General features: G+C 54.7%; 7 protein-coding genes across 7 annotated transcripts; 2 read left to right on the top strand and 5 right to left on the bottom strand.

The window, feature by feature from the left end:
* Positions 1–456: 456 nt before the first annotated feature.
* Positions 457–2,716, top strand: CGCS363_v014793 (Flavin carrier protein 2; the record flags this gene model as incomplete). Its single annotated transcript, XM_036646642.1, has 2 exons — positions 457–2,624; positions 2,683–2,716. 2 exons carry the CDS (start codon positions 457–459, stop codon positions 2,714–2,716), a joined length of 2,202 nt encoding a protein of 733 aa, XP_036488085.1.
* A 327-nt stretch (positions 2,717–3,043) lies between these two features.
* Positions 3,044–4,275, bottom strand: CGCS363_v014792 (O-methyltransferase; the record flags this gene model as incomplete). Its single annotated transcript, XM_036646641.1, has 2 exons — positions 3,044–3,936; positions 3,987–4,275. 2 exons carry the CDS (start codon positions 4,273–4,275, stop codon positions 3,044–3,046), a joined length of 1,182 nt encoding a protein of 393 aa, XP_036488086.1.
* A 1,670-nt stretch (positions 4,276–5,945) lies between these two features.
* CGCS363_v014791 (Uncharacterized protein) lies at positions 5,946–9,877 on the bottom strand (the record flags this gene model as incomplete). The annotated part of the gene is made up of 5 exons (XM_036646640.1): positions 5,946–6,258; positions 6,312–6,611; positions 6,657–6,873; positions 6,967–7,735; positions 8,906–9,877. The coding sequence occupies 5 exons, from the start codon at positions 9,875–9,877 to the stop codon at positions 5,946–5,948; spliced, it is 2,571 nt and encodes an 856-aa protein (XP_036488087.1).
* Positions 9,878–12,186: 2,309 nt separating this feature from the next.
* Positions 12,187–13,955, bottom strand: ZEB1-3 (FAD-linked oxidoreductase ZEB1; the record flags this gene model as incomplete). The annotated part of the gene is made up of 2 exons (XM_036646639.1): positions 12,187–13,621; positions 13,675–13,955. 2 exons carry the CDS (start codon positions 13,953–13,955, stop codon positions 12,187–12,189), a joined length of 1,716 nt encoding a protein of 571 aa, XP_036488088.1.
* Positions 13,956–18,027: 4,072 nt separating this feature from the next.
* On the top strand, positions 18,028–19,487 carry CGCS363_v014789 (Satratoxin biosynthesis SC1 cluster protein 4; the record flags this gene model as incomplete). The annotated part of the gene is made up of 7 exons (XM_036646638.1): positions 18,028–18,184; positions 18,242–18,267; positions 18,322–18,358; positions 18,415–18,508; positions 18,558–18,717; positions 18,767–18,870; positions 18,929–19,487. 7 exons carry the CDS (start codon positions 18,028–18,030, stop codon positions 19,485–19,487), a joined length of 1,137 nt encoding a protein of 378 aa, XP_036488614.1.
* A 533-nt stretch (positions 19,488–20,020) lies between these two features.
* CGCS363_v014788 (uncharacterized protein) lies at positions 20,021–21,124 on the bottom strand (the record flags this gene model as incomplete). The annotated part of the gene is made up of 1 exon (XM_036646637.1): positions 20,021–21,124. One exon carries the CDS (start codon positions 21,122–21,124, stop codon positions 20,021–20,023), a length of 1,104 nt encoding a protein of 367 aa, XP_036488613.1.
* Positions 21,125–22,792: 1,668 nt separating this feature from the next.
* Positions 22,793–24,724, bottom strand: CGCS363_v014787 (Arginine--tRNA ligase; the record flags this gene model as incomplete). The annotated part of the gene is made up of 2 exons (XM_036646636.1): positions 22,793–24,388; positions 24,443–24,724. 2 exons carry the CDS (start codon positions 24,722–24,724, stop codon positions 22,793–22,795), a joined length of 1,878 nt encoding a protein of 625 aa, XP_036488618.1.
* Between the last annotated feature and the right edge of the window lie 508 nt (positions 24,725–25,232).

Below are 25,232 nucleotides of genomic sequence, written 5' to 3'. Positions count from 1 at the left end.
CTTGAATCTTGATGTTTCCTGGAATCCGACTTCGATCCCAATTAGCGACGTGACGTCGCGCTCGCCTTTTGGAAGCTATTGATCGTTTGGATTTTCTACATCCGTCCACTCTTTGAGAAAGCCCTGCGTACTCGTTGTCATTGTTCTTCTTCATCATTCTTTTGCTTTATGCCAGCTGCTGTTTGTCTGTCTCTTTTTCATTTGCCCGGCCTGCGTCTTTATGCCATCACACTCCTTTGAACCCCCAGCCAGCAGACGATCATTCTGCGTCACGGCCTAATATCGTGAGTTGCGACTTGAAGAAAAAAAGACCCCATTGACGCCATCCACGTCCCTCAGCTAACATCCCACCAAGAGCTGCTCCGATTGAATCTCGAGATACTCGACTACTACCGACGACAACACCGACGACAGAAAACCCCCCCTCCCTCGCCCGCCCCCGAGCCGCCGCCCATCATGCGATTCTCACGGTTGGCCCCGTTGCTCACCTACCTCTCCTTCGCCGCCCTCCTCCCCTCCGTCTGCGCCGACAAGATCCTCCAGTCGCTCTCCCTCAACAGCTGCCAGAAGCAGTCCGACTTCTCCGCCTCGCTCTTCAACATCATCGTCTTCGCCAACAATGGCTCCGTCACCTGCAACGTCGCCGCCGTCGTCTCCGTCGAGGGCAAGGCCGTCTTCGACGTCGCCCTGCGCGTCTACGGCTACGAGTACATCCGCAAGACCATCGACCCGTGCAGCATGGACCTCCAGGGCCTGTGTCCCATGAAGCCCGGCAAGATCAACATGGAGTTCTCCTTCGAGCTCGGCGACGCCCTCGACCAGGTCCCCAGCATCGCCTACACCATCCCCGACCTCGACGCCACCGTCCACGCCCTCATCAACCTCACAGAGACCGACACCACCGTCGCCTGCATCGAGGCCGACTTCTCCAACGGAAAGACCGTCAACCTCAACGGCGTCAAGTGGGCCACCGCCATCATCGCCGGCATCGGCCTCATCTCCGCCGGCTTCATCTCCGCAAAGGGCCACACCGACGCCGCCGCCCACCTCGCGGCCAACGCTCTGTCATTGTTCGGCTACTTCCAGGCCCAGGCCTTCCTCGGCCTCACGGGTGTCGACATGCCCCCCATCGTCCAGGGCTGGACGCAGAACTTCCAGTGGTCCATGGGCATCGTCCGCATCGGCTTCATCCAAACCCTCGCGACCTGGTACCAGCGCTCCACCGGCGGCGAGGCCGCCGACCTCCTCAGCTCTCTCAAGACCTACTCCGTCCAGGTCTCCAAGCGCTCCCTTGACGCCCTCGACAACTACGGCGGCCCGGGGCCCCTCCTCAAGCGCGGGCTCTCCAACATCGCCAAGCGCGCCAACATCAAGCTCGACAACGGCTCCTACGTCGTTTACGGCATCCAGCGCGTGGCCTTCCGCGCCAAGATCGAGACGACGAACCTCTTCCTCACGGGCCTCATCATCTACATGATCTTCGTCGGCTTCACCATCGCCTGCGTCGCCGCCTTCAAGGGCGGCGCCGAGCTCGCCGCCAAGAAGGGCTGGATGCGCGCCGACCGCTTCCTCGAGTTCCGCCGCGACTGGTCCATCACGCTCAAGGGCATCATGTTCCGCCTCAACCTCATCGGCTTCCCGCAGATCGCCGTGCTGTGCCTGTGGGAGTTCGTCCAGCGCGACTCGCCCGCCGTCGTCGTGCTCGCCGTCTTCTTCTTCTTCGGCACCCTCTTCACGCTCATCTGGGCCTCCTTCAAGGTCATCCGCATCGCGCGCCAGTCCATCCTCACCCACCAGAACCCCGCGCACGTGCTCTTCTCGAACCCCAAGATCATCAACAAGTGGGGGTTCCTGTACGTGCAGTACCGCGCGTCGGCGTACTACTTCATCATTCCGTTTATTGCGTACATCTTCATCAAGGCCGCGGTGATCGCCTTCGGCCAGGCCTCGGGCGTCGCCCAGGCCGTCGCGCTCATCATCATCGAGGCCGGCGCCCTCATCGCCGTGAGCGTGCTGAAGCCCTTCATGGACAAGAGCACCAACTCGTTCAACATCTCTATCGCCGCCATCAACTTCATCAACTCCATTTTCATGCTCATCTTCACCAACGTGTTCGGCACCCCGGGCCTGGTGATCGGCGTCGTCGGCGTCATCCTTTTTGTCGTCAACGTCGTCTTCTCGCTGGTGCTGCTGCTCATGGTCCTCATCTCGAGCATCCTCGTCTTCTGGCGCGTCAAGGGCCAGCCGATCGTGCCGAGCCAGCTGCACGACCCGAACGTGCTCGCGAAGCGCGACGGCACCGAGAACAAGTCGCTGCTCGACCTCGACGAGGACGACAAGCAGGGCCTGTACCGCCGCGAGTCCGTCCGCTCGGTGCGTTCATTATACGGCGGCGAGAAGGCCATGGAGGACGGCAGGACGCGCGGCCCGGCCGACAGCCACGAGATGTCGTATCTTCCGTCGCCGACGACGCGGCCCGCCGTCAGCCCGGCGATGCCGCTGTTCCCGGCAGACCCATCCCTGCGGCCACGGACGCCCACAACACCCCGCACACCCGGTGCGCAAGACCCCCCAGCAAGTCCGTTTGCGACAATGGACGAGTTTAGGCAGAAACATAACAATAGGTAAGCTTCCTTCCGTCCTAGGTTTAGTCTTACGATGATGAGCTGACACATAAGACAGTCCATGGCAGCGCGGCGCAGGATACGATCACTAGATTCCATAAACACCATCATTTGTACTATTTATCACGCGGTTCCTAGATTTTATACCATAAGACATAAAGAGTAATATCTCTTACACATTACACATAGTTCTTAATCGTGCCCATGCGGGCGGTCGTAGGACTTCACAGCCCGGTGGTGAACCAACTCACCATGAGCGTGAGGCCTTGAATACACTTAACTGACAAAACATCTAGATCTGGGTCTTTGTACGGGCTGTGTGTTGACATTTCCTCATGATGTTTATTGACCAAGAACAGTTCACGCGAACACCGCTTACGATACCCAAAAATCTAACAATCAAGCAACCCGATGTCCCGTCACGCCAACTCCGCCTCGATGATGGCCTCGCCCCGATCCATCCCCGTCCAGATCTTAACCACCCTCAACCCGACGCCCTCGACAATCTCCCGCCACTCCCCCTCCGTCTTCTCCGCCGCCGCCATCCCCGCCATCATGAGCATATCCAACGACGTCACCCTCGCGACCGGATTCCTCTCGTTCACCATGTTCTCATGAATCAACAACTTCGAGTACCCCCTCTCCATCGCCGCCGCCACATTCCGCAAAATCTCCTGCGCCTTCGACACAGGCCAATCATGCAGCACGCCATGCATAAAATACGCCCTCGCCCCCTTCACCGGCTGCGGCGTAAAGAAGTCATACGTCTGCACCGTAAACGCCGGGTCCGGCTTTACATCTTTCAGCATGCTGGCCAGATCCTGCAGCACCAGCGCCTCCGCGCCGACCTCCGGATGCTTCACATGGAACTTGACCAGATCATGCCCCTTGCCGCCGCCGACGTCCACAACCACCGCCCGCCCCGGCCGCGCGCCGTCGAGCAGCGTCTGCGTGGGGAACATCTCGGGCCAGTTGGTCAGGTTGCCGCGCGAGTTGCCCTCCATCGCGTCGTTGAAGTCCTGCGCGAGGTCCGGGTGCGAGCCGATGTAGTTGAAGAACATGGCGTCCGGGCGGCCCTGCCAGTGCTGCAGGTTGGACTGTGTGTTGTCCGTCGAGTTGCGGAAGTTGGACGCCTTGAGGAAGGAGGGCAGCGAGATGAGGATGGGCGCGACGAGGCCGTGGTAGAAGCCGGCGTACCACGCGCGCAGGCCCTGGTCGGTCGCGAGGGCGGCGGCCCAGGGGGTGCGGGTGTAGGTGTCGAGGTCGGTTTCGATGACGAGGTATTGGCCTGCGACGCAGCGCATGAGGCGTCCTGGTGGGAGATGTCAGCTTTTGAAGGTTGGAGCAAAGAGGTGAACGTACGGATGAGCGTCTCATCGGCGCCTGTGAGTTTGGCGAGCTCGACGCAGGTTACTGGACCGCCGCCGGCCTCGTCCCATTTCTTGAACGCGCCGGCGTCGATGAGCGTCTTGATCGCGGCGTTGACTCCGCTGCGCGTCACGACGTGGTCCCACGCAATGTCCCACGGTGTCTGCATCCGCCTCAGGGCGTGGAGGAGCGCATCCCGGACGCGCACGCGGTCCGCGTTGTCCGGGAGGTCCTGGACGTGGATGTCGTTGAGGCTGGCGATGAGGTTGTCTACTTCGGCCATGGTTGCGACGTATCAGAGATGGAGGGATCTAGGAGACGAGAAAGGACGTGTAACTTCAACGGATAGGTATGAAGGGGACTGGGCCAGGCTTAAGACCTCTTGTCGGGGGCCCCGCGAAGTGCGAGTTACACGGGCACAAGGGGCCGGCGGGTTTGCGCTCGTCGTTCACCAGCTCTTGCGAGATAATAGATGGAACCTTGCACCAACAATGGCTGCGTCTCGACGGCGCAGCAATTCACGTCCTGCTCTATTGAAAGCGCACTCAGATGCCCGATCGGGGGCCGCGTGGGTCGAGAGCGAGAGCCTCGATTCGCACCGCGGGAACAGCAAACCGCATGAACCCCTGGCCCCGAGTCCCCACGCCTGGGTATCTGCCTGCATCTCCTTTCAACGATCGTTGGAGACTCTTGGTAGTCCTGCCGTTTCGGGGAACGCTGTTTGCTTGCCACAGGTTCGCTCTCGTGTGTGGTGGACCTGCCACCCCGCTTGTCAAACGATGTTTGCTTTTTAGGCTTGGTGTAAGGAGGCACATTTCGAAGGCGGAGGCAGGCTCCGATGTGTTTGCTTCTGTTGAACGGCTGGGGATCCTCGTCGTATCTAACCTCCCCGGATTTAGCGCCAACAGAGTCGACTGGAGAGCGGTGATATCAGGGGCCTTTCGACCAATGAGGATATCAAAGTGGATGCTTCCTTCGTCTGTTTGCTACCTGGACGATGCTGTTGGGACTTTGGACAGCCTACCTCATCATGGCAAGCAGATCGTGGGAACAGCAAGCCCGCTGGAAAAGCCGATTAATAGATTGCCAGCCTGTTTTCGTTGCTCAAGATACGGCCACGTGTGCAGAGGAGTACTCGTTCGCGGCCGTCGTGCTCCAATGGTTCACACATCCGACGGCGATGCAATGCTTGGGGGAGAAGTCCACAGGTCCTACGGGCGCGATCGTGACTACGGCCAATTGGAGTTGGACAAACTGACAACCCACGATTCGTGGAGTCCACATGAGAGACTGGCTGTGCTTGACATACGCACTTGGCGGGGGAGGTGTTGTACCCGGAACTCGGGGTTTGTGGATCTCGAGGATGTGGGAATCCGGGTACTCGAGTTCAAGTCAAAGGCGGCAAGGCCACACATCGTGTTTTCCATCTTGAATCATACTTTGCTTCATCATGTAATTTTCTGTGAAAATTGGATGCTCAATAACAGCATGAGAAACAGAGACGGGTACAAATCCCGCGGGTCGCATCGCATCTGTCAGAACTCAACGATAAGCGCCTAGGTAACACAGCCAGGCAGTTGGTCCCCATAGACCGGGATGCGACACCCCTGCCCGACCTCCCATTCTGGCTGAGGGGAGTTCTCACTTTCTTCAATCATGTCACATGCCGATCGCGACCTAAAGGAAAAGCATTGTGAGACAACAAGATCAGGACTAGGATAGTCTTGGGTCCCGGGTCAATCGTGAGTGTGATCATTCGAAATAAAACTCATGTCGTCTCGTGTCGAAACCAGTCATCCTCGGTTCGTAGTGCTTGCTGGAAGGCCTGCAAAATGTCATGGCCCCGAAAGCAGGACAGTTTGGCGACCACGGGAATAAACAAGATTGTAGATCGAGAGGCCTGGATTGCGATGAAATTTGAAGTATTTCTCCTGCGCCGACTACAAAAAACCCTTAACCCAAGCGCCGGAGAACCTCTCGAGAAAGGCCCCAGATCGATGACAACTCTCCAAGTGTCTGATTCAGATACTGCAACTCCTCCGCGATCCCAAAAGCCTTAGCCGAGCGACACGCTTGCACCGCGCCGTACACGAACACAAGAGGCGCGTGTTGTAAGCCGTACTGGGTCCGGTAGGTGCGTAGGAGCGACGTCACGTCGGTAGCTGACGTACTGCAGTACACTCGCGACCTCTCCTCCGACTCGCTGCCGCGTGTCGCGATGGCCTGGTCGTAGTTTAAAGCGATGCGAGCGCTGTGGAAAAGGAGGCTGCGGTCTTTCAGTCGCCCATCTTGAAACCGATTGCGGATGGAGATACTCACTGCAGGGCAAAGACTCCAGGTATCGGCTTTGATGAAGGGCCCCATTTCAGCCACTTCGCAAAGTCGGGGAGAGATTCCCGCCAGCGGTTCAGTTCGAGGTTGAGGTTGTCGAAACATAGCCGGCGGCTGATGTCGTCTAGATGCGAACGAGGGCTAAACAGGGTCGTCATCATGCGCTCGATAATCCGCGACAGACGGATCTGCTCGTGGAGGTATGGAATCATGGAAGTTGCCTTTGTTGACTGAGTATCTTCGTCGCCGAAGCCGACCGGTCGCCACGATGCCATTTCAGGTGGCTCACTGTTCTTGTCAGTATGAAGATGATCAGGGGTCCAAGTGACTTACGGCAGAGTCTCCATGGGCTGCACTTCCGCTTCGTCGTAGACGAGGTACACCGGCCGACCGAGGATGAGACTGATCAGCTTGTCGGAGATGTAGCAGCCCCAATAGATGCGTCTTCGGATCTCGACATCTTCGGGAGTAGCTAGGGAAGAGTCGTGCTGGACCCAGTCTTTGGGGTCTCTTTGGAAACCCAGGTCTTGCGCCATTCTGAAGGCAATGCCTGTTGAATCTGTCGTCAGTCACGTCGTTCCCCTGCTGGCTTCCAGGATGGACTTGGACGGGGAAGAGAGCTGAGAGGAGTCCTATCTCTCACCTGAGTAACCCCATCCTTTTGACAGATTGCCCCTTCCAATCTCGTAGAAAGCCAGACAGAGGAAAGCCTGAACGGTCGCAATGGATGGCCTTGTCAAACCAGTCACCATAATGATACTCTCAGCCGCCAAAAAGAACTGATCGCTCGACTCCTTCGTATCAAGCGACACAAGAGCCCCTAGTGCGCATATAGACAGTAACAACGCCGAAGACCAGTACTTTCCGTTCTTCCTGTCCCCAAAGTGGTCCCTTAGGAAGGCCTCCCGGTAAATGAACATGAAGTGAGGGTACTGCCACCGGAAAAACTGCGTCAACGACTGCATGACGACTTCATCATGCATGCCGATCCCGAAATGCTCCATGACGCTCTCAAAATTCGACTCGACGCCGTCGTAATAACCCTGACCAACGCGGTCGGTGACGTCCTTCTGCCCGTGCTCTGCCTCGGCGCGGAAGATGCTCGTCGCGCCGTGGTAGACTAGCGAGCCCTCTAGCCCGAGTTCGAGATTGGCTTGGTTACCTGCGTGGATTCCGAGCTGGGTGATGTACTCTCCAGGGGCTTGCGTCTCACCTCTGGGCGACTTGTCGTCCAAGGCGGTTGACTTGAGCATCTCCTCCCGCTGCTCGGGCGATGCGGCCCGTAGGTTCTTGACGAATGACTCGAACCAGGAGAGGCGGCTTTCTAGGCTAGCGACGTACTCATGTGAGACTGGTACTCTCTTGCGGTCGACCTCGCGGTACTCGCATGCGGTCTTTGAGGTGACGCAGTTCTGGCATGGTTCTGTGCGGGAGCATTTCAACTTGGGGGGAGACTCATCAGATCCCGGAGTACGGCTGTGCTGAGGTGATGGAGCAACCTACCTTTCGGTACTGGCATCGCTTACACCTGTGGTGTATCAGCAAACGTTCGAGTACAAGGTTTGGAGAGTCACTTGGCTCACGAGATTCTTTTCACTGGCTTGCTCGGGGAGGGCATGATGTGAAAGGCATGAATGAGTGACGAACATGTTCAGGTGTCGTTGAAAGTTGGAGAAGCTAAGTTGCGGGGGTAGCGGTCGCGTCCCGCCTGAAGTACGGGCGTGAACAGCGCTAATGCCGCCATGAACAGGGAGCCACCCAGGTCATCATCCGATCACGGCCTCAAGAATGAGCAGTATCTAGCACCAACAAGTCGTAGTCGAGCACAGAGATTTCGATTTAGACCGAAGCAAAACGATTCTCGTTTCCTTTGAGCATCAAACTATGTATGCAGCTTGAGAGTTTCTGCCATCTGCACAGTTATTGAACAATCATATACGGCGTCTACTCAGATACAACTCTGGACCCAACGTACAGAAAGAGATATGATTAGGCAATAAGAGACTAAACTTTGAGCTGTTGATAGTCTTACTATTTATTGGCCTTCTAATTCAAGTACAATTTGCGTTGGTTGCGGTATGTGATGTCAAACTAGGAGACACCAGGCAATGATGGGAAACGACAGCAAGAACGATGATAGGGAAGATGACGGGAGACGACGACGGGAAGGCGGTGGGGGTGATGCTGTGACAGAAACCTTACAATGCCCAAACCAGAGTTTCGACCTTTGTCCCTCTTCTGTCGGGATGAGCTCATGATAGACCGTCTGTGAAGGCGGAACTTGAAGAGATGCCCAATGCAATTCCCGACTTGAGAACCGCTACCAGTCTGTCCACGTCACTCAGGTTATTATAGAACCCAAACGACACCCTGATTCCTGACCTAAACCTCGTCACAACCACACTGGAAGCGGTCAAATGTTCAAGCCAACGAGGATCATGAAGCTGAAGGACATGAAGATGCGGCGCATGTTGCCTCCTTTCCTTCGGCCCAAGAACGCTGATACCTAGCTCCGCGCAAGACTCTTGTAAAGCATCTCCAAGACTATAAAGATGATTCTCAACATTCTTGGGCCGCATTACCTCGAGGTAAAATTGGAGGAATGCACGAGCTGCAACAGCCGAGATGAAGCTCATATTAGCGTGCTCATATCGGCGAGCCGTCTGATGGAAGACGATCGGTCCCTCTGGAATCATGAAGTCTTCTGAGTCGCTCACGCTGGCCACGCCTCCGTAGCCGACAAGTGGAGGCGTTGGGTCAAGTTCTTCGATAACGGCTGAATCGACATAGAGGGCTGCGAAGCCTGTTGGTGTGTTAAGCCCCTTGTGTAAGCTGAAAGCAGCTGCCGAGACGCCCAGGGCCTGGATATCAACGTCGGCGAACCCGACTTGCTGAGTTAAATCTGCAAGGACATGGATTCCCATGGGTCTGTAGACAGAGCAAACATCTGCGATATCGTTCCATTGTCCACTATGGAACATGATTGAGCTTAAGCCAATGGCTTTGGTCCTGTCGTCGACATAGGGGGCGAAGGTTTTCGCGTTCGCGGCGACAGGTCTTTCAGGGTCCGTCGGGACAAGGCGGACCTCCAAGCCGAGGGGACGAAGTGCCATCCAGCCGAATGCCTGGTTCGGGTGCTCGCAGTCTAGGATGACTATGTTGTCTCCAGGCTCGAACTTCAACCCGTGGATGAAGCTTCCTAGGCCCTCTGTCGTGTCGCGGACAAAGGCTATTGATGATGGATCCGTGTTGATGTACCGAGCCAAGAGCTGACGGACGGCCTCGACGTCTTGACGCCAGCAAGCTTTGGGGGATGGATGGTGTAGAGATTCCGAGCAGAAGCGGCGGATGGCTTCGTCCACGATGAGATTTGACGGTGGCATGAAGCCGGCATTGAGGTGTGTTATCTTGCCATCGGATGCTAGAGGAACCAGACGGCGGAAGATTCCGAAGTCCCCTTTGTGATAACTGACAGCGGCAACTGAGCCATTCCGGACCTTGGTGGCAGTCATTGGCTCGGCATCGAACAGGTCTTGAACGCTAGAAGGAGCCATGGTTTGGAATTTGGGTTGCAGTTACAGAAAAGGTTGAATGGTGAAGAGATTAGGTCTAGATAACAAATGCAGTATTTATATCGCATTATCTTGCTAGCTCGTATGTGGAAGATGGTCGAGCGACTAGCCGTGGAGTTCAATCTCCGTTGCTCGTCATCATCCCATATTGGCCGTTGACGGTCGTCTGGAAGCGATTGCTAGAACGCGTTCATAGCCATGCTACGGAGCGATATCGGATACAAACTAGAGGCGAGTCCTCTGACGCATCGGAAAATGAACCATATGATCAAAGTTGAGGGAAGCAAGTTGTTGGCGATGCCCGGTGAGGACCGGGGCGGGACCCATGATGGAGTTGCAATTCCGTCCACTCAGAATGCGTAATTAAGATCCACCCTTTCCATTTTCGGCTGCTATCGAGGCGACGGACATCCAACTCCATTGTGGGTATCGGAGGTTCCGTCCGTTGAAGCCGCTGTCGACTTTGACTAAGGTAGCCAAACCATGGAAATACAAAGTCAAAAACTGAGAAAGACGTCAAAAAGTTGGTATGAATCGAACTCCTATGATGACGAGTAGCAATCTTTGAGAAGCAGTGTCCGAAGTAGACGACCTCGACCAAATGAGCTTCAGCGAACCTGAGCAACATGGTCTCGATCATTGAAGCGGGAGAAAACATCGAGGCACGTATCTATTGTTTTCACGCTCATTCTGGCTGGAATTAGCTGTCTTCTTGAAGTCTCAGATTATAATGGAAGGGAACGAGTGACTATGGCCATTGGGCAACGAGGCTTGCAGACAGCTAAGCTAGTATCTGTGACGTCGAGATTGTGAGAAAGGAGCAATATAAGCAGGCTTCAAGAAATCAGGGACACCTTACCACACTCTATCATCGACGAAGGCCAGAAGGATGAGAGCAACAACATACACAAAGACCGAGCGAGGGAGTATGATTGTTTGCCAAACTACGAGGGACCCAAAACCACAAATCCCGTCGTCATCGGGGTTACCGAGAGGTTTCCGTTCCCGCCCTCCGAAAACAATTTTGTTGCATGGGGACTACACGCGATGGTTTCGCATGTTTCCGACTACACAGACAGAGTGTGGGAATTTCATCAAAGGATAAGTGATTACCAGTGGCTTAGTCCGAGGCTTGTGTGATTGAAAGTCTTAGCTAGTCTTCACATTTACATGTAAGTCATGTCAGGTGGAATGTGAGACGGTGATGTATTAGGGGAGGCAGCCTTTGATGTGGGAAAATGAACATTGCTGAAGGAAGAACAAAACGAAACGAAAGAAAGTCAACATTGAGTACAATGGATGACTAAAGACAGCGCTGTAGAAATCGCTGAACAGAAAACGCAAACGCTGTTCATTTGAATCGTTAATCTCACGCTAGTTCATCTCAGACCCTCAGTGATTCTTATGTCGTAGTTGTCATTATCGTTGTCGTCGCCGTGCTCCATCGTCATCCCTCGTCGTCTCCATTGCGTTGCATTGTCCTATGTTATCGGCTACTGTACATTTTACCCCTGTCATCCATGCTGTCAATATTTGCCTGAATGGTTCCGAAAATACCTAGCTGGATTGTTAACTCTTCCGGAGGCATACAAACCTCAAATCAACTGGGCTAGCCCCTTTGAGTTCATAGCCGACTGAATCAACGACTATATCTGTTTGCCATAGGTATCAAGCACAAGGCATACATCATATGCTTTCTCTACAGCAGATCAACTCGCAAGCATCCTGCGGCTAACTTCAGCGTCTTTTCTCTGTGTGAACCTAACATCGGTCCAAGTTGGTCAGATAGCTATGCCAGCTCTTGACGGTGGGTTTAAAAGGGATTGAGCATGTTAAGCTGAGCACAACTGTTGAAAAGTCGTTCTCGTTTCAGGTTTAAATCACGTCTTTGTTTGTAAGTTACTTGCGACCTGCGAGATCAGAGTCCGGTCTGCATGGGGTGTGGACAGTTCTGCAGCAAAGCGTTCATCATTTGGCCCCGAAGTACGGAGTAATCAGTGACTAGTCTACAGTTAATGCCGACGTGATTACAGAGAAGAGAACGTGGAAGTCAGTACGGAATGATGTAGCATGATGTTCACAATACGCGGTTGTCGTTGCTCGTTTCGTTCTGTTCGTTTCACCTTGGTCATTGCACTTGCGACCGCAGGCTATGGATAAGGTACTTAGCTGTAGAGATTCACGATCGCAAGAAACCAAACAGACACAATTGAAGACATTGGCACAGTGGTCTGACAGACAGATCAAATTTATTTCTTGTTCATTACATAGGTTCTCTGTTCCTTCACACCTTAAACACGGCACATCCTGCCATCGTTGGCAACGGTCCACGACTCGCTACCAACAGCGTTGCGAGCATAGAAGAATCCTTCGGGATCCCACTTCTTCTTCAGGCACGCCAGGGAGTTGTAGTTGCTGCCAAAGAACTCCTTCTGGAAGTTGGGCTGCTGGAAATCAGCCTCGTTCATGTACGCGCCACCAGCAGGGGTGAGAGCCTCGATCTCAGGCATGATGACGTCGGTCATCAGAGTCTGCTTGGCGAGCATCTCGTCCCAAGGGGCGGTGAAGTTCCAGACGGTGGTGAGCGTGGCGTGGACGAGGGTGTTGCGCCAGGCGGGGGTGACGGAGTTGGTGTCCTTGTTGCCGAACTTGCTGACGTCGGTGCCGACGCCGATGAAGGTGGCGCCCTTGGCGGCGACGCTGCGGGAGAAGGAGCCGATGTTGGTGATGTTGTCGCGGGGGATGAGGCGGCCGCCGTACTGGGCGATGCCAACCTGGATGTTGCCGATGGGCAGGGGGCCGAAGTACTTGTCGTAGTGGCCGTAGTAGCTGTCGTACTCGGAGTAGTTGACGGTGTAGGTGATGCCGAGGGCGTCGAGGCGGGCGACGAAGGGGGCCATGATGGTCTTGACCTCGTCGGAGGTCTTGTTGAAGGCGTTCAGGGGAGCGATCTGGAAGAAGGTGGCTCCGAAGTAGTAGACGACCATGGTTTCGTTGTCAACCATGCCGGCAAGCTCCTCGTGGAAGGCATCGATGGAGTTGAAGAAGGCGTCGTTGTCATTATCGGCGGCCATGATGACGAGGGTAGCACCTCCGACCTTAGCGTCAGCGTGAGCCTTAACGGTCATGGAGGTGACAACACCCCAGTTACCGGGGCCACCGCCAGACAGAGCCCAGAAGAGGTCGGCATTCTCGGTCTTGGAGGCAGTCAGAAGGGTGCCGTTGGCAATGACGACCTCCCACTCGAGGACGTTATCAGCGCTCAGACCGAAGGAGGTCGAGAGGGCAGAGTGACCGCCGCCCTGGGTGTAGCCACCAGCGATACCGACAGTAGGGCACTCGCCGCCGACGACGGCAAGACCAGCGTTGTGAGCAACCTCCATGACCTCGAAGCCCTGGGTGCCGGCGCCGATCTTAGCAGCCTTGCCGGTGTACGCAGCGGTAGCCCAGTCAACGATGTCGACGCTGTTCATGTGGTGAGTCCACACGGAGAGGGCACCGGCACCGGTGGAGCGACCAAGGTAGTCATGGCCGGTGTTGCGGACAACGAAGCGGATGTTGTGCTCCTGAGAGAAGGAGATAGCGGCCTGGATGTGCTCGGCGGTGGTGGCGTTCACGGCGTAAACGACGTAGTTGCCCAGCAGGCAGGGACGCGACTCCGGCTGGAAGGGGTCGCAGCTCTGGTTGGCGAAGAAGGGAGCCATGATGGAAGAGGAGGACTCCATGCTACATGACTGTCAGTGGCTATCATTAAACATCAGTCAAGGGCAGTGACATACTGGATCTCAGAGTCCTGCCACTCGCTCTGCAGCGTAGCGCAAGTGGCAGCATCGTAGGTAGGGTCATGGCAAGGCGAGCCCAGAGGAACGGTGGCGATCAGTCTGCCACCAACGGTGGTGTTGAGGGCATTCCAAGTCTCGGTAGACGGCCAGCAGCTGTCACCGGGGAAGCACTTGCAGTCCGTGGCACGCTCGGCGAAGGGGGCAAAGCCGGAGCCGGAACGGTTGGGGGCCGCGAGAGCGGCGCCGAAGAGGGCCGCTTGGAGGACAAAGCTCTTCATGTTGACTTTTCGGCCGTGAGGTGGGAAGGTGGGAGGAGGGAAACGAGAGGACAACGCGCGACGAGTGACAAAGAGGCACAAGATCGGCACGTTTGACGGCTAGGGAGAGTAAAAGAGAGTGTGTTGCCGCTGGATCCCTTCATCAAAAGAGAGTTTTTTTTCTGCTCGCCGGCGGCCAAGGGCGGCCATTTTAGTACGATGCGAGTCTGCAGACTGCGTTTACCCGGCCTCCGGGACTACGGCATGTAGGTTCCATCGCTCATATCCTAGTGAAGTCGTTTCCCGACTGGGATGGCTGACCCGAGATTGGGAACCTATAAGACGACTTCGCCCCCTCAAACTAGTGGAAGTTTGCCGCGTACGGCCTTACTTGGTGCTGATGAATCCATACAGCTCGCAAGGTCGCCATGATAGAGAGGGATCAAAAGCCCAGGATCGATGCTAATGCAGTGCCGTTTGTGGCTGGTCTCCTTGGCCCCCTTGCCTGGACTTGTCCCTGGGTAGGCTAAGCGTTGGGGGCGGTGGATCAGGAACGAGGACAATACCGACCTAGATATCGACCGGAAATCAAGGGGGGACGGGGAATGCTGGATGCCTCGGTGGACATTTCTGTAAAGTCCAGTCTCCGCTGCTCGTTCTCTGTCGCGTCGGGCGGCGTTGTTGAGCTCCGACTTCCGCCATATCAAGGCACTGGGGCCTCGGACCATGGGAATCCCGTCCTCATGGTATGATGGTGGATTTTGGGCCTGGTCTGGCTGACCTCGGTGAAGCTCCACGCCGCGAGCTTGCGTCGAGCAAGAGTCTTGTTCAGCGGGACCTCGAGCCGCTGCAGATCAAAGGAGTCAGGTGCCCCGGCAGATAAAGCTTGGTCCTCTCGCTTCCGTCCCAAGTGCTGCAGAACTCGCAGGCGTCCTTGCAGACTCCCGCTCGCTACCAGCGTGAGGCATCGTCCACACACCCTCTCTCTTGGTGGTTTTCGATCGACAACATCTTGCGTCTTTCGTTGGTGCGGATAGAGCCTGCCTGCACGCAAGAAGATCCGGAGTTTGCCTCGGCGAATTTGAGGTCTCTAGCGTGTTATCGTCGGGCGCGACCTCGGTCGGAAATTGAAGCTGCGGGGATGTGTTGAGTCGAAGTCTAATCGAACCCACGCCGGCAGTGGGGATTCTGCGAGCCACATCCCGGTCGTTTAGAAGGGGATCACTAAGAAGCCCCTCATCTTTTCTCAGGGGAATAGCAGGGGCCTCGCGGTGGTCTAACCTGAAATTCGTCATCAGCCGTGCAACACAAAGTCCTTTCCAAGATTCGGTTCAAGCCGCATCGTACGAGGCGCCACATCTCGAGAGCGGGGGGCAGCATCGCGGATGGCGACCGTTACGCATGGCCCATGGATGATGGGAGGGCCGGCTATACCTTGGTAAAAACCCTCGATCGGAGCCGATACATCTGGTCAATCTTTGACTAACTGCGACATGTTTGCGACTCCAGTTCCTGGCTTTGGGTGACATAGTTCGCTGGTAGTCCAGATTCCCAACGGATGCTTTCTTTTGGTCTGACGAATGAGGCAGCGAGCCATGTCAATCGAAACATTCGTCCAAACTCGAGTTGTTCGAGGATTTGCGTTTTCGTGGAGTAAACAGACGGGCTTGATGCTGCCTTTAATCTGGTATTTGCGCTGGAGTAACCCGTCTACGATCATCCATGGTTGAGATGGACGACAAGAGATGACAGGAGTTGTGCAAGTGAGAGTGTATGCACAGACAGAGGCAACGGCCGCCACACCGTTGGTAAAGTCAGATTGACAACAACAGCACAGACTCTCGTCCCGTCCCGATCTTTCGGTCCACCCCGTGTTGTGTGGCTGACCACCACCATACCATCTGACCGTCAGCATTCGGATCCGAAAGCGAAGCAAAATCCGCAAAAGACCACGATGATTTCCCCAAGAATGGAGCATACGACCGCAAATCTCCCAACGTCAAAGCGCTCGCAAAAAATCGAGGCCATGGACGGCTCTCACGGGATGCTTCCATCCCCTGATATCGCAGCCCACGTCTAAAAGCTAATTTCTTGGCTCCGCTGGACCCCGAAGTTGGGGGTTGCTCCGTGAGCGCCTGGGGGGGACTGGGCTGACTGCAAGTCCTTCACCTGCAAAGTGCATCCTTCACCCTGTATTCTCACCTGAAAAGCGGAATTCCGGAGAACTTCTGGAACTTCTTTTGCCTGTGTGGACCGTCAGCAGGGGCTGCCCCAAGGGCTCAGGCCAAGTCGGCACTCCAGGTCCCACGTGGTGGCACAGCAACTTCTTCAACCAGGCGAACTTTTGTGTGTTGGAACCTGATGTTTGATGAAGAAAAGCAAATTCTCTGGAACCCATGGAACTTATCCAACGCCAACTAACGCGCCGTTGAAACGTTGCGACCAGAATTTCCCTCAAGGAAGAGCCTTTTTACTGAGACAACCTGCTTTTATAGGGATGGCTGGTCGATACCGGAGCAGACGAACTTTACCACACATGGACAATTGCCCGAACCGGCGTGTCTCGGACAGGGATATCCTCGTATGTCACAATTGAGTTGTCATCGCGACACAGACCGACTCGGGCTACCTCGGGTGCGCTTCGATCCACTATGCAAGCTACACGCTGAAGACTTGGAGGCTAGACCTGAGTGAAGTTAGCCCGCCAAGTTGTCAAAATTCCCGGCTGTCACCTCTGAACCTGTGCGCACTTCTTCAACACGCCATTCTAGCCCCCAATGTGATATATCACTCCCGTGTCGTAAAGAGTCCAGGAGACTGGGAAGGACCTGTCGCCCGAGTCTGGCTTAGACTGAGGCTCTTTGTCCCTTCATCTTGGTCATGTGGCAACTGCAACTTCGTCTGTTCGGAAGCACTCCGTGGTTGGGACTCAGATGCCAACGCCATCCGTAGGTGGCTTTGCCAACATCCGCCAGCAGCCAGTCACAGTCGTCTCCCTCAGAAACGGCGTTCCCACAAAGCTCCCGAGTGGGAGAAATCAAGTTTCCCATCACCACCATCCCTGGACCTGCGCTAATTAGTGCCGCGTACAATGTAATGTACTGCATAGTGCATCTCAGGGGACCTGCAGCGGTGCATGGTTCCGGCGTGCCGCGGCCAGCTTTGCTTCTAGAACCCTAGAATTCCTCGTCCAGGCGAAGCTTCAAGTGACTGGTCGCAACTTGATGTGTTTTGCAAGATGCAGGCCGGGGCCGGCTCGTCTCCAGGACGTGCTCCTGAAATGCAACGTCGGCACGGTCTCCGGCGGGGGGCGAAGAGCAAAGGGTCTGCTCTCATGGCCCTTTAGCCCTCATACCCCGTATTCCGTCCTCGTGGTTCTTGCCCAAGATGCTTACAAACGCGAGCCGAAGGACATAGTACGAGCGTGAGTGGAGGGATGGACGGACCTCCTACCTTGTTGATGATCCGAGGGATGAAGCCGAACAAGATGGCGCAGCCCACATCTCACACATTCGGGTTAGATACCACACAGAGTTCGCACCTGCAGCCGGCTTGGCCGTTACTGCAAGTGTGATATCTTGCCTGTCCTCCGACAGGGGACGCCCTTTCTCGTCCAAACGGTCGGGACTGGAGCCCAATCCAAGACGTCGGAACCGACGAGGAAAGAGAGTTGCTCGGGGGGAAGGTAGGCCATGCTGAACTTTGAAAGAATATTAGTCTTCTTATCTCCCACGCCCTCCACTTCTCCTTCTTGGCGCGTCTAATGAAGAACTGGCAAGAACGAACGCAAATCCTCGTCTGATGAAGTTATGAACGAAGGCCTGCCCAGATAAAGCGGTCTAAAGCCAACCCGGGCTCCGCCACTCCCGTCCACGTCCACTTTCTGCGCCTGGACTCCTTCTTCCCTACCCGGGGCTACGCGTCGGTTCGATCGGCTAGCAGTGGCTGCTTCCCACTTCCCGTCCCCTCAACCTCCTCTTGAGATAGTCAGCACGCCAGATATTCAGCCTTACCCGCTGGCTATAGCTCACCGCAACAACGAGTTGCCCTCAAGGATCCCCAAAGGAGGGTATTTTGAGAGTCGATCACAGCCATGAGTTCACCGCCATGGACATACAACACCCCGCCGGGGACGGATACCGATGGACCCAAGATTGCGACTATTGCGATTGTGTTCACGGCCTTGTCGTTGGTCATTATGGCCTTGCGGCTGTACGTCCGCATGGTGATGCTGAAGGCAACTGGGTCCGGTAAGTGCAATCGACTCGACTGCTGAGAGAAAAGTGTGCTGACGATGATTGATGCAGATGACTGGGTCATCGTTGTTACCTGGGTAAGATAAAATTTACGAAGCAAGAAGGGGCTTGAACTAATAATGACGCTTTAGTTTTGCGCCGCTGGCTTTGCCGTCGTGAGCATCATGCGTAAGTTGATTTTCCCTGAAAGAGAGATCGAATGGATTTCTGACACTTTAACGCAGAAACGAAATGGGGCCTTGGCCTGAAGAAGTTGACCGACATGCCGGAGGAGAATCTCTATGAGTTCGGCCTTCTGCAATATGCCGGTGCTCCATTGTAAGTTCTCCCTCGTCACCGCGAAGCACTCCTTTCTGACAATAGACAGCTACATCTCGAGCATTCTTGGATTCAAGCTCAGTTTGCTTCTTTCATACCTGCGTTTTATCCCCAAGGGCATCTACAGATGGAGCACATTTGCGACCATCGGTCTCTGCATTGCCTACCATATTGCTTTCTTGGTTGTTCAGATCAACCTGTGCACACCGGTATGATGCGCTGAAGTCTTCTGTTCATTCCAATGCTAACAGCCTATAGATTGCTAAGCAGTGGGATCCAACAATTACCAACGGCTCTTGTATCCCCGGTGTCCCCTTCTACACCAGCATGGCTGCCCTGACAATTGTCTTTGATATCGTCGTGTGAGTCTTGCTAATTCTAACTTCGGTTTCTTCTCAGCAGCTGACAGATATTCAACAGCATGTTCCTACCATTCCCCGTTCTCGCAACCTCGAAGATCCAAAAGCGCAAGAAGTTCGTACTGCTCGGCCTCTTCGGCCTCGGCGCCTTCATCACCGTCATCCAAATCATCCGCATCCAGACCGTCCATTCTCTCGCCAACTACCTCGACTCCGCCCCCCTTATCATGTGGTCCACCGTCGAGAACAACTTGGGAATCATCGTCACCTGCGTACCCACCCTCGCGCCGCTAGTCAAGTACTTCAACGAGAAGAGCAGATCAGGAAGCAGGAGTAACAAATACGGCGGCGCAAGCGGCTACGGACGCAGCGCTGCGACTGGCAACGGCAACGTGGGAAGCAGGTACGCGCTGCAGAGCTGGAGGCCGGGGATGAGCGGCATGCAGCCCCTGAGCAGCGGCATCGACCGCAACGAGACGGAGGTCGGTATTGAGGGCGGCTCGAGAAGGGCAAAGAGCTCTGACGATGGGAGCACGGATTATCACTTGGATGCCCCGGTTATCGTCAAGAAGACGGAGTTCGTGGTGACGAGCAATCCGAGGGAACCTGAGCAGGTTTGAAGGAGAGAGGATGATAGTTGGAACTTGATCGCAACATGACATGACTACCTACTTTAATGAATGAATCTACTCCGTACGGGCACGAGCAGCGCAGGCCGCAGTGTACCGCTTGCTTCAAAAAATAGTTTCCCGGTCTCGTAGACACTGCCTATTGTCTATGTGAAAGCATCTTGCAGAAATTCTAGAGTTTTACGAGTCTGAAGCCGTCGAACAGTGAACAGATACGTTACACTCAGACATCCCGAAGACAAGGATAATAGACAGTCAAAGAATAAGGGCAGTGCTGAACAGAAGAGACAATGAAACATCTAGAACAAGGACAAACATCACAGAGCCACGAAGGAACACTTGTGACAGCGAGGCCGGACGAGGGCGCTTGAGACGCCAGAGAGCAGAAATGATGGGCTCCGATTGCTAACTACCGCTGGAAGAGACGATTCAAGCTCCTTTTTGTATTATACAGTCTCTCCTTCCTTCCAAATGGATGCCCATGTGTTTTGTTGCAATTGTTCGCTCGAGAAATACAGATGCCTTTAGCCAGTCTTGCGACCACCCTTAGCACGGGCAGGCGCCTTGGTGCCGGGGCTGACCTGCTCCTTCTTGGTGACCACAGGATCGTCGCCGTCCTCCTCGTCGTCGTCCTCCTCGATTGACTGCATGACCTGTCGCCCTTGAGTGCTCTTCTGAGGCTTCTGGACGCGGCCCCCACGGACGGTTCGGAGGCTGCCACCGCCCATGAGCTCCTTCATCTCCTGGATCTTCTTGCGCATCTCGCGGCTCTTGTTCTTGTCTCCCATCGCCTCGGCAATGGCCTCAAGGTCAGAGATGCTATCGGTGGCACTGGCAGCAGAGCTGGTAGGGGCGGCGGTAGGGATCGCGGTGGCGGTAGGGGCCTGAGGAATATAGGCCGGGGCCGAGCCACGGTATTCCTCGTCCTCATAGAGATCGTGACGGGCGTGCATGTTGTTGCCGAAGTTGAGCATGTCCGAGTTCTGCTTGATGACGAGGTGACGGAAGATCTCGGTGGGATATCTGCCTCCGTTGATGGCGACAACAGTGAGGACGTCGCGCTGGGTGAGGGCGGTGTCGGACAGAAGCTTGTGGTAGACCTTCTTGTAGAGAACGTGGTCCTTGATGTTCTCGCGCCAGAAGCTGGTCTCAATGTCCTCGAGGATGATCTCCAGAAGCTGGGAATCGACCTTGTTGATCATGGTGCGGATGAAGTCCTTCGACTCCTTCAGCTGGTCCTGGAACCAGTCGTGGTTGGCCTTGAGGATAGCCTCCTTGACCCAGGAGATCGTGTGGCAACGGACGAAGAGATCCTTAAGCACCTTGTTGTACTGTCCGTTGTACTGAACAGGAAGAATGGCCTCAAGGGCCAGGAAGTCGACAAGGTCGGGGCGCCGCTCGCGCTCGGGGAGGTTCTGGTCCTTGAGCGAGTTGCAGATGGACTGGTAGATCGTGTTGTCTGAGATGCAGCGACGGAAGGCGTTCGCGTCCACGCGTGACTGGACGCGACCGAGAAGGGCGGGGGTGAATGTCACCTCCTCACGGATCTTCTCCTTAGCCCGCTCGGCGCGGCGGGCGCGCTCCACCGGCGTGATGACCGCCGTTCCTCTATCGCGTCGGCCAGACATGACGGTATGTATTGGGGGTGTCGTTGTTGTGTGATGTGTATGTATGTATGGTTGAAGGGGAGTGAGGCCCACTGACTTGTGGTGTCGTTGTTGTGTGGCTGTGATGTGTTGAGGGAGAGGTTTATGGAGGGCTGTCGGCGTCCGGTGGTGCCCTTTTATAGTTCAGAATCAGCTGATGCTCAAGGAAAGAGACGAAAAGGAAGGAGCTACCCACCCAGTTGCGGTTGTGAGGCGAAGAAAGAAGTTGTTGTATGGTTATATGGTTGTTGTGTAGTTGTGATATGTTGAGGGAGTGGTTTATGAAGGGCTGTCAGCGTCTGATGGTGTCCTTTTATAGTTCAGAATCAGCTCGTGTTCAAGGAAAGAGAGGAAATGGAAGAAGCTACGCACCAAGTTACGGTGTTGCGGTGAATAGAGAAGTTGTTGTATGTGGTTGTGTCGTTGTCGTGTTGTTGTGATGTGTTAAGGGGGAGGTTTGTGGAGGGCTGATGGCGTCTGGTGGTGTCCTCTTATAGTTCAGAATCAGCCGATGTATAAGGAAAGAGAGGAATAAAAAGGACTAACCAACCTAATTGCGTTGCTGCGAGGTGAAAAGGGGTCTTTTCATCGAAACAAGAGGTAGTGATAGTTGCAAGTTGGTGTTGATGTTGGGGTCAAGATTGAATATGATGAGGTCCCACGCGTGGAGATGAAGATTGGCAGACGCGTTGTTGCTTGTGCGATACTTGGGACGTGCTGACCAAGCTGGAGAGACAAAGGTGAATTGAACAAGTGAAGAAAAAAGGTGGTGAGCAAAGCGTCAAGGTGAATCACTTCTGAAGCACTTGGGGAAGTTGAGAAGCCGGGGAAGGGACACTGGCGACGGACAATGGCGACGGACGACGGCGATGGACGACTGCAACGGACGACGATAACGGACGACGGCCGCGGACGACGATGGCGGCAACGACGGCAGAAATGATGACGCCGAAAGATGGGTATGAAGACGATGAGGTGTGGAAGTTGGTTTGGGTTGGAGATGAGGGGGAGAAGAGGCCCTTTTGTAGCCCAGCCGACTGAGATTTTGAATTTTAATGAAGGAAGTCACACTGATGGGCCGCTCTTGCCGTGATTCAGTTGTAGCGGGGGACTCATGTATTCCTTGAGTATTCGAACTTTCAAGTGCACGAGACCATGATTGAAGATGTCCACCACTAGCCCGATAGAAGAAATGGCCAGCACAAGAAGAATTCCCCAGACTGAGTGTTGCGAAAAGCCGGAAGTCCACTGAGACTTGCTCCAAGGCTCCAAACAGTGCCAGATAAAGCGATTTGTCCAGATGTACACAGCCAGCGACAATAAATCGCGGGGAGAAATGTAGCATCGGTGATTCAAGAGACATCCAGCCAGTCAACGAGAAGAAATCGGTTTCCGTCAAGCAAATGTTTTGATTACAAGTATCTTCAAATTGTTATGCTCCGCGGTAAACTACAACCCTGAAGCCAATGCGTTGAGGTGTACTCATGTAGTCGTCAGGTCATCATCTCATCAGTCTGTGCCAATGAACAAAGAGTAAAAGCCGCCCACTGTTCCAAGGCGTTGTTGTCCTAAAGACACAAAATCAAAACAAGCCAAACATCGAAGCCAAACATTCCAGATGATCAGCATAAATGCACAATACAATACAACTCAAGTCGCCAATGGTTGGATACCTAGAACCTTCATTCCATTTTCCAACACCTGCTTTGCATTCTCATACAACACGGCCCTCGCAAGGTCCACTTCCGGACCCTCAGGCGCTTCTTCGTCTTCGTCGACATCAAGACACTCGATGAGCTGCTCGACCAGACGGTACAAGAACGAGAGGACGGCGGAAGGTTCGACCGATTTGTAAGCAGCGTTGATGACGTCGGGATACTGCGCCATGAGTCGGAGAAGATTTGTGTACTCTTCCTCTTGCAGATGTGTGTAGTCTACGTCGGCCAGAGCCGTGGGGTCGGCTTCAAGCTGCCCCAAAGACAACTTGAGTCTGGTGTATGCAAACTGAAGTGCAGCACCAGTGTCTCCTTCAAACTCCGTCATCTTCCTGCTATCGAATGCGTAGCCGTTGCCGCGCTTGGTGTGCATGTCTTGGGCGATCAAAGAGGTGATACCGAAAGGCTCAGCGGCGGCAGCTGGAGCACCACCTTCTTGCTCGGCCATGGCTGTCTTCACTGCAGCAGCACATTGATCAATCATGTCGCCAAAGAGATGCGCGTTGCCGAGCTGCGCCGAGAGACCCTGTACCTTGCCGAAGCCGACGTGCTGGAGCTTCTTGGCAAGGTCAACGTGGCCCATGAGCTCGATGGCCTTTGCAACGCGTGCGAAGTGGGCATCTTGGTCGGACGTGACGACGTAGATCAGCTTGTCGAAGGAGTGCTTCTTGTCGAGGTCGATGACGTTGGCGATGTCGCGGAGGAGATACATCGTAGTGCCGGTACGATTGCGTAGCACTGCGGTGCTCAGTCCTTTGGAGCCGTGCTTCTTGAAGTCGATGACCCAGGATCCCTCGCTCTCCTCGAGGACACCCTTGTCCTTGAGGACAGCCTCGACCTCGGCGATGGACTCGGACGTGACTTGTGACTCGCCATTGTACTCATCGAACTTGATACCGAGACGCGCGTAGGCTTTGGTGTAGTCCTCGACATAGACGTCACGGAACTTCTTCCACAAAGCCATCGCATCGGCGTCGCCATCCTCCAACCGCTTGAAGAAGGCATCGCGCTCAGCGTAGATACCTTGCGACTCGATTTCGGCAGTGCTCTTGTTGTCGGCTTTGGCCTTGTGGCTGGCCTCGAGCTCAGGCTTGAAGGCTTCCACGATCTTATTGTAGACGTCGAGAAGGTGACGGATGGCATCCTTCTCAAACTCCTCATCGGAGCCGAACTTCTCCCAACCGACGGCAAGAAGGGCGACTTGCTTGCCCCAGTCGCCCAGGTAGTTCATGCGGACGACATCCCATCCCATGCGCTCATACAGGTTGGCGATGGCAGCGCCGTTGATGGTACTGCGTAGGTGCCTACCCTCAAACTCGCTGGCAATATTGGGAGAGGAGAACTCGACGATAGCCTTCAGCTTTACAGAGTCAGGAGCGGGTCGAAGGCCGAATGACTCGTCACCGCCGTATAGTTCCTTTCGGTCCGCGATGAAGGGAAGGAGGAGCCTAGGTAGCGTAATGGGGGAGGAGAAAATTCGGATGTGGATGCCGTCAACAAATGGAAAGGTGTAAAGAGGAGACTTAGGGAACTGCACAATCTGATCAGCCTGGTTTAGGGAAATCAAACGACAGGTTCTTCTTACCTTTGCCAGAAGCTCAGCCGCAACCTCTGCATTAGCTTTGATCTTCAGACGGGGAAGGATGACAGCTAAATCTCCCATGGATATCGCAGCAGTAGTCTGAATCGCCTCGTACGCAAGAGCTGGGTCACATCCAGTGACCTCGGCAACAATTTTCGCAATGTAAGAGCGAAAGATATCAAGAGGACGTACCAGTACGTCAGCAGGGGGGAAAGAGGGAAGAGGAGTATCGAGGCTCAGCCTCTCCAGAGAAGAGTGAAGACCGGTGATGGAAAGAGTCGCCATGGTGTGTGATAGTGATTGCTTTCTACATTCCCTTCTGCACAGCCTGGTTTGGTGTGTGAGATGAAAGAGAGCAAGAACATTGTCACAATTGACATGGGAATTTGGAAGTCCTTCTTGAAGGGAGGCTGAGTGCACTGAGCCTGGGTGTGGTCGGGCATTAAGCATTGTACTTTTCAATTGACGCGGCATGACGAGATTGGATATGCTTGCAGCGATGTGAGCTGGGCCGCTTGGTTGGGTTCGGGTGATGCATGTGTTCTTCTCGGGGATTGAATCTATTGGATGGGAAGACAAGCTACTCACTCCAATAGGTTGCCCTACTTTCATCCCGACATCCAGCTGCATGTCTTCATCGGTTTCTTGTTTGGCCGAAATGCGAGAGCAGTAACCCCAACCAAGATAAGCTTGCCTCAGGAAACGACACCAATAATTGCTCAGAAGTTAGCTTGCGACGTACTGTCGGCCTAACACGTCATAGCGATTGTACAAGAACGCAAGGCCAACCTTC

This window comes from Colletotrichum siamense (genome assembly GCF_013390195.1).
Source record: "Colletotrichum siamense strain Cg363 chromosome Unknown KSG_Cg363_contig10, whole genome shotgun sequence".
Classification (NCBI taxonomy): Eukaryota; Fungi; Ascomycota; class Sordariomycetes; order Glomerellales; family Glomerellaceae; genus Colletotrichum; species Colletotrichum siamense.
Note: the sequence above shows the minus strand (reverse complement) of the source record. Positions and strands in the feature narration are given on the sequence as shown.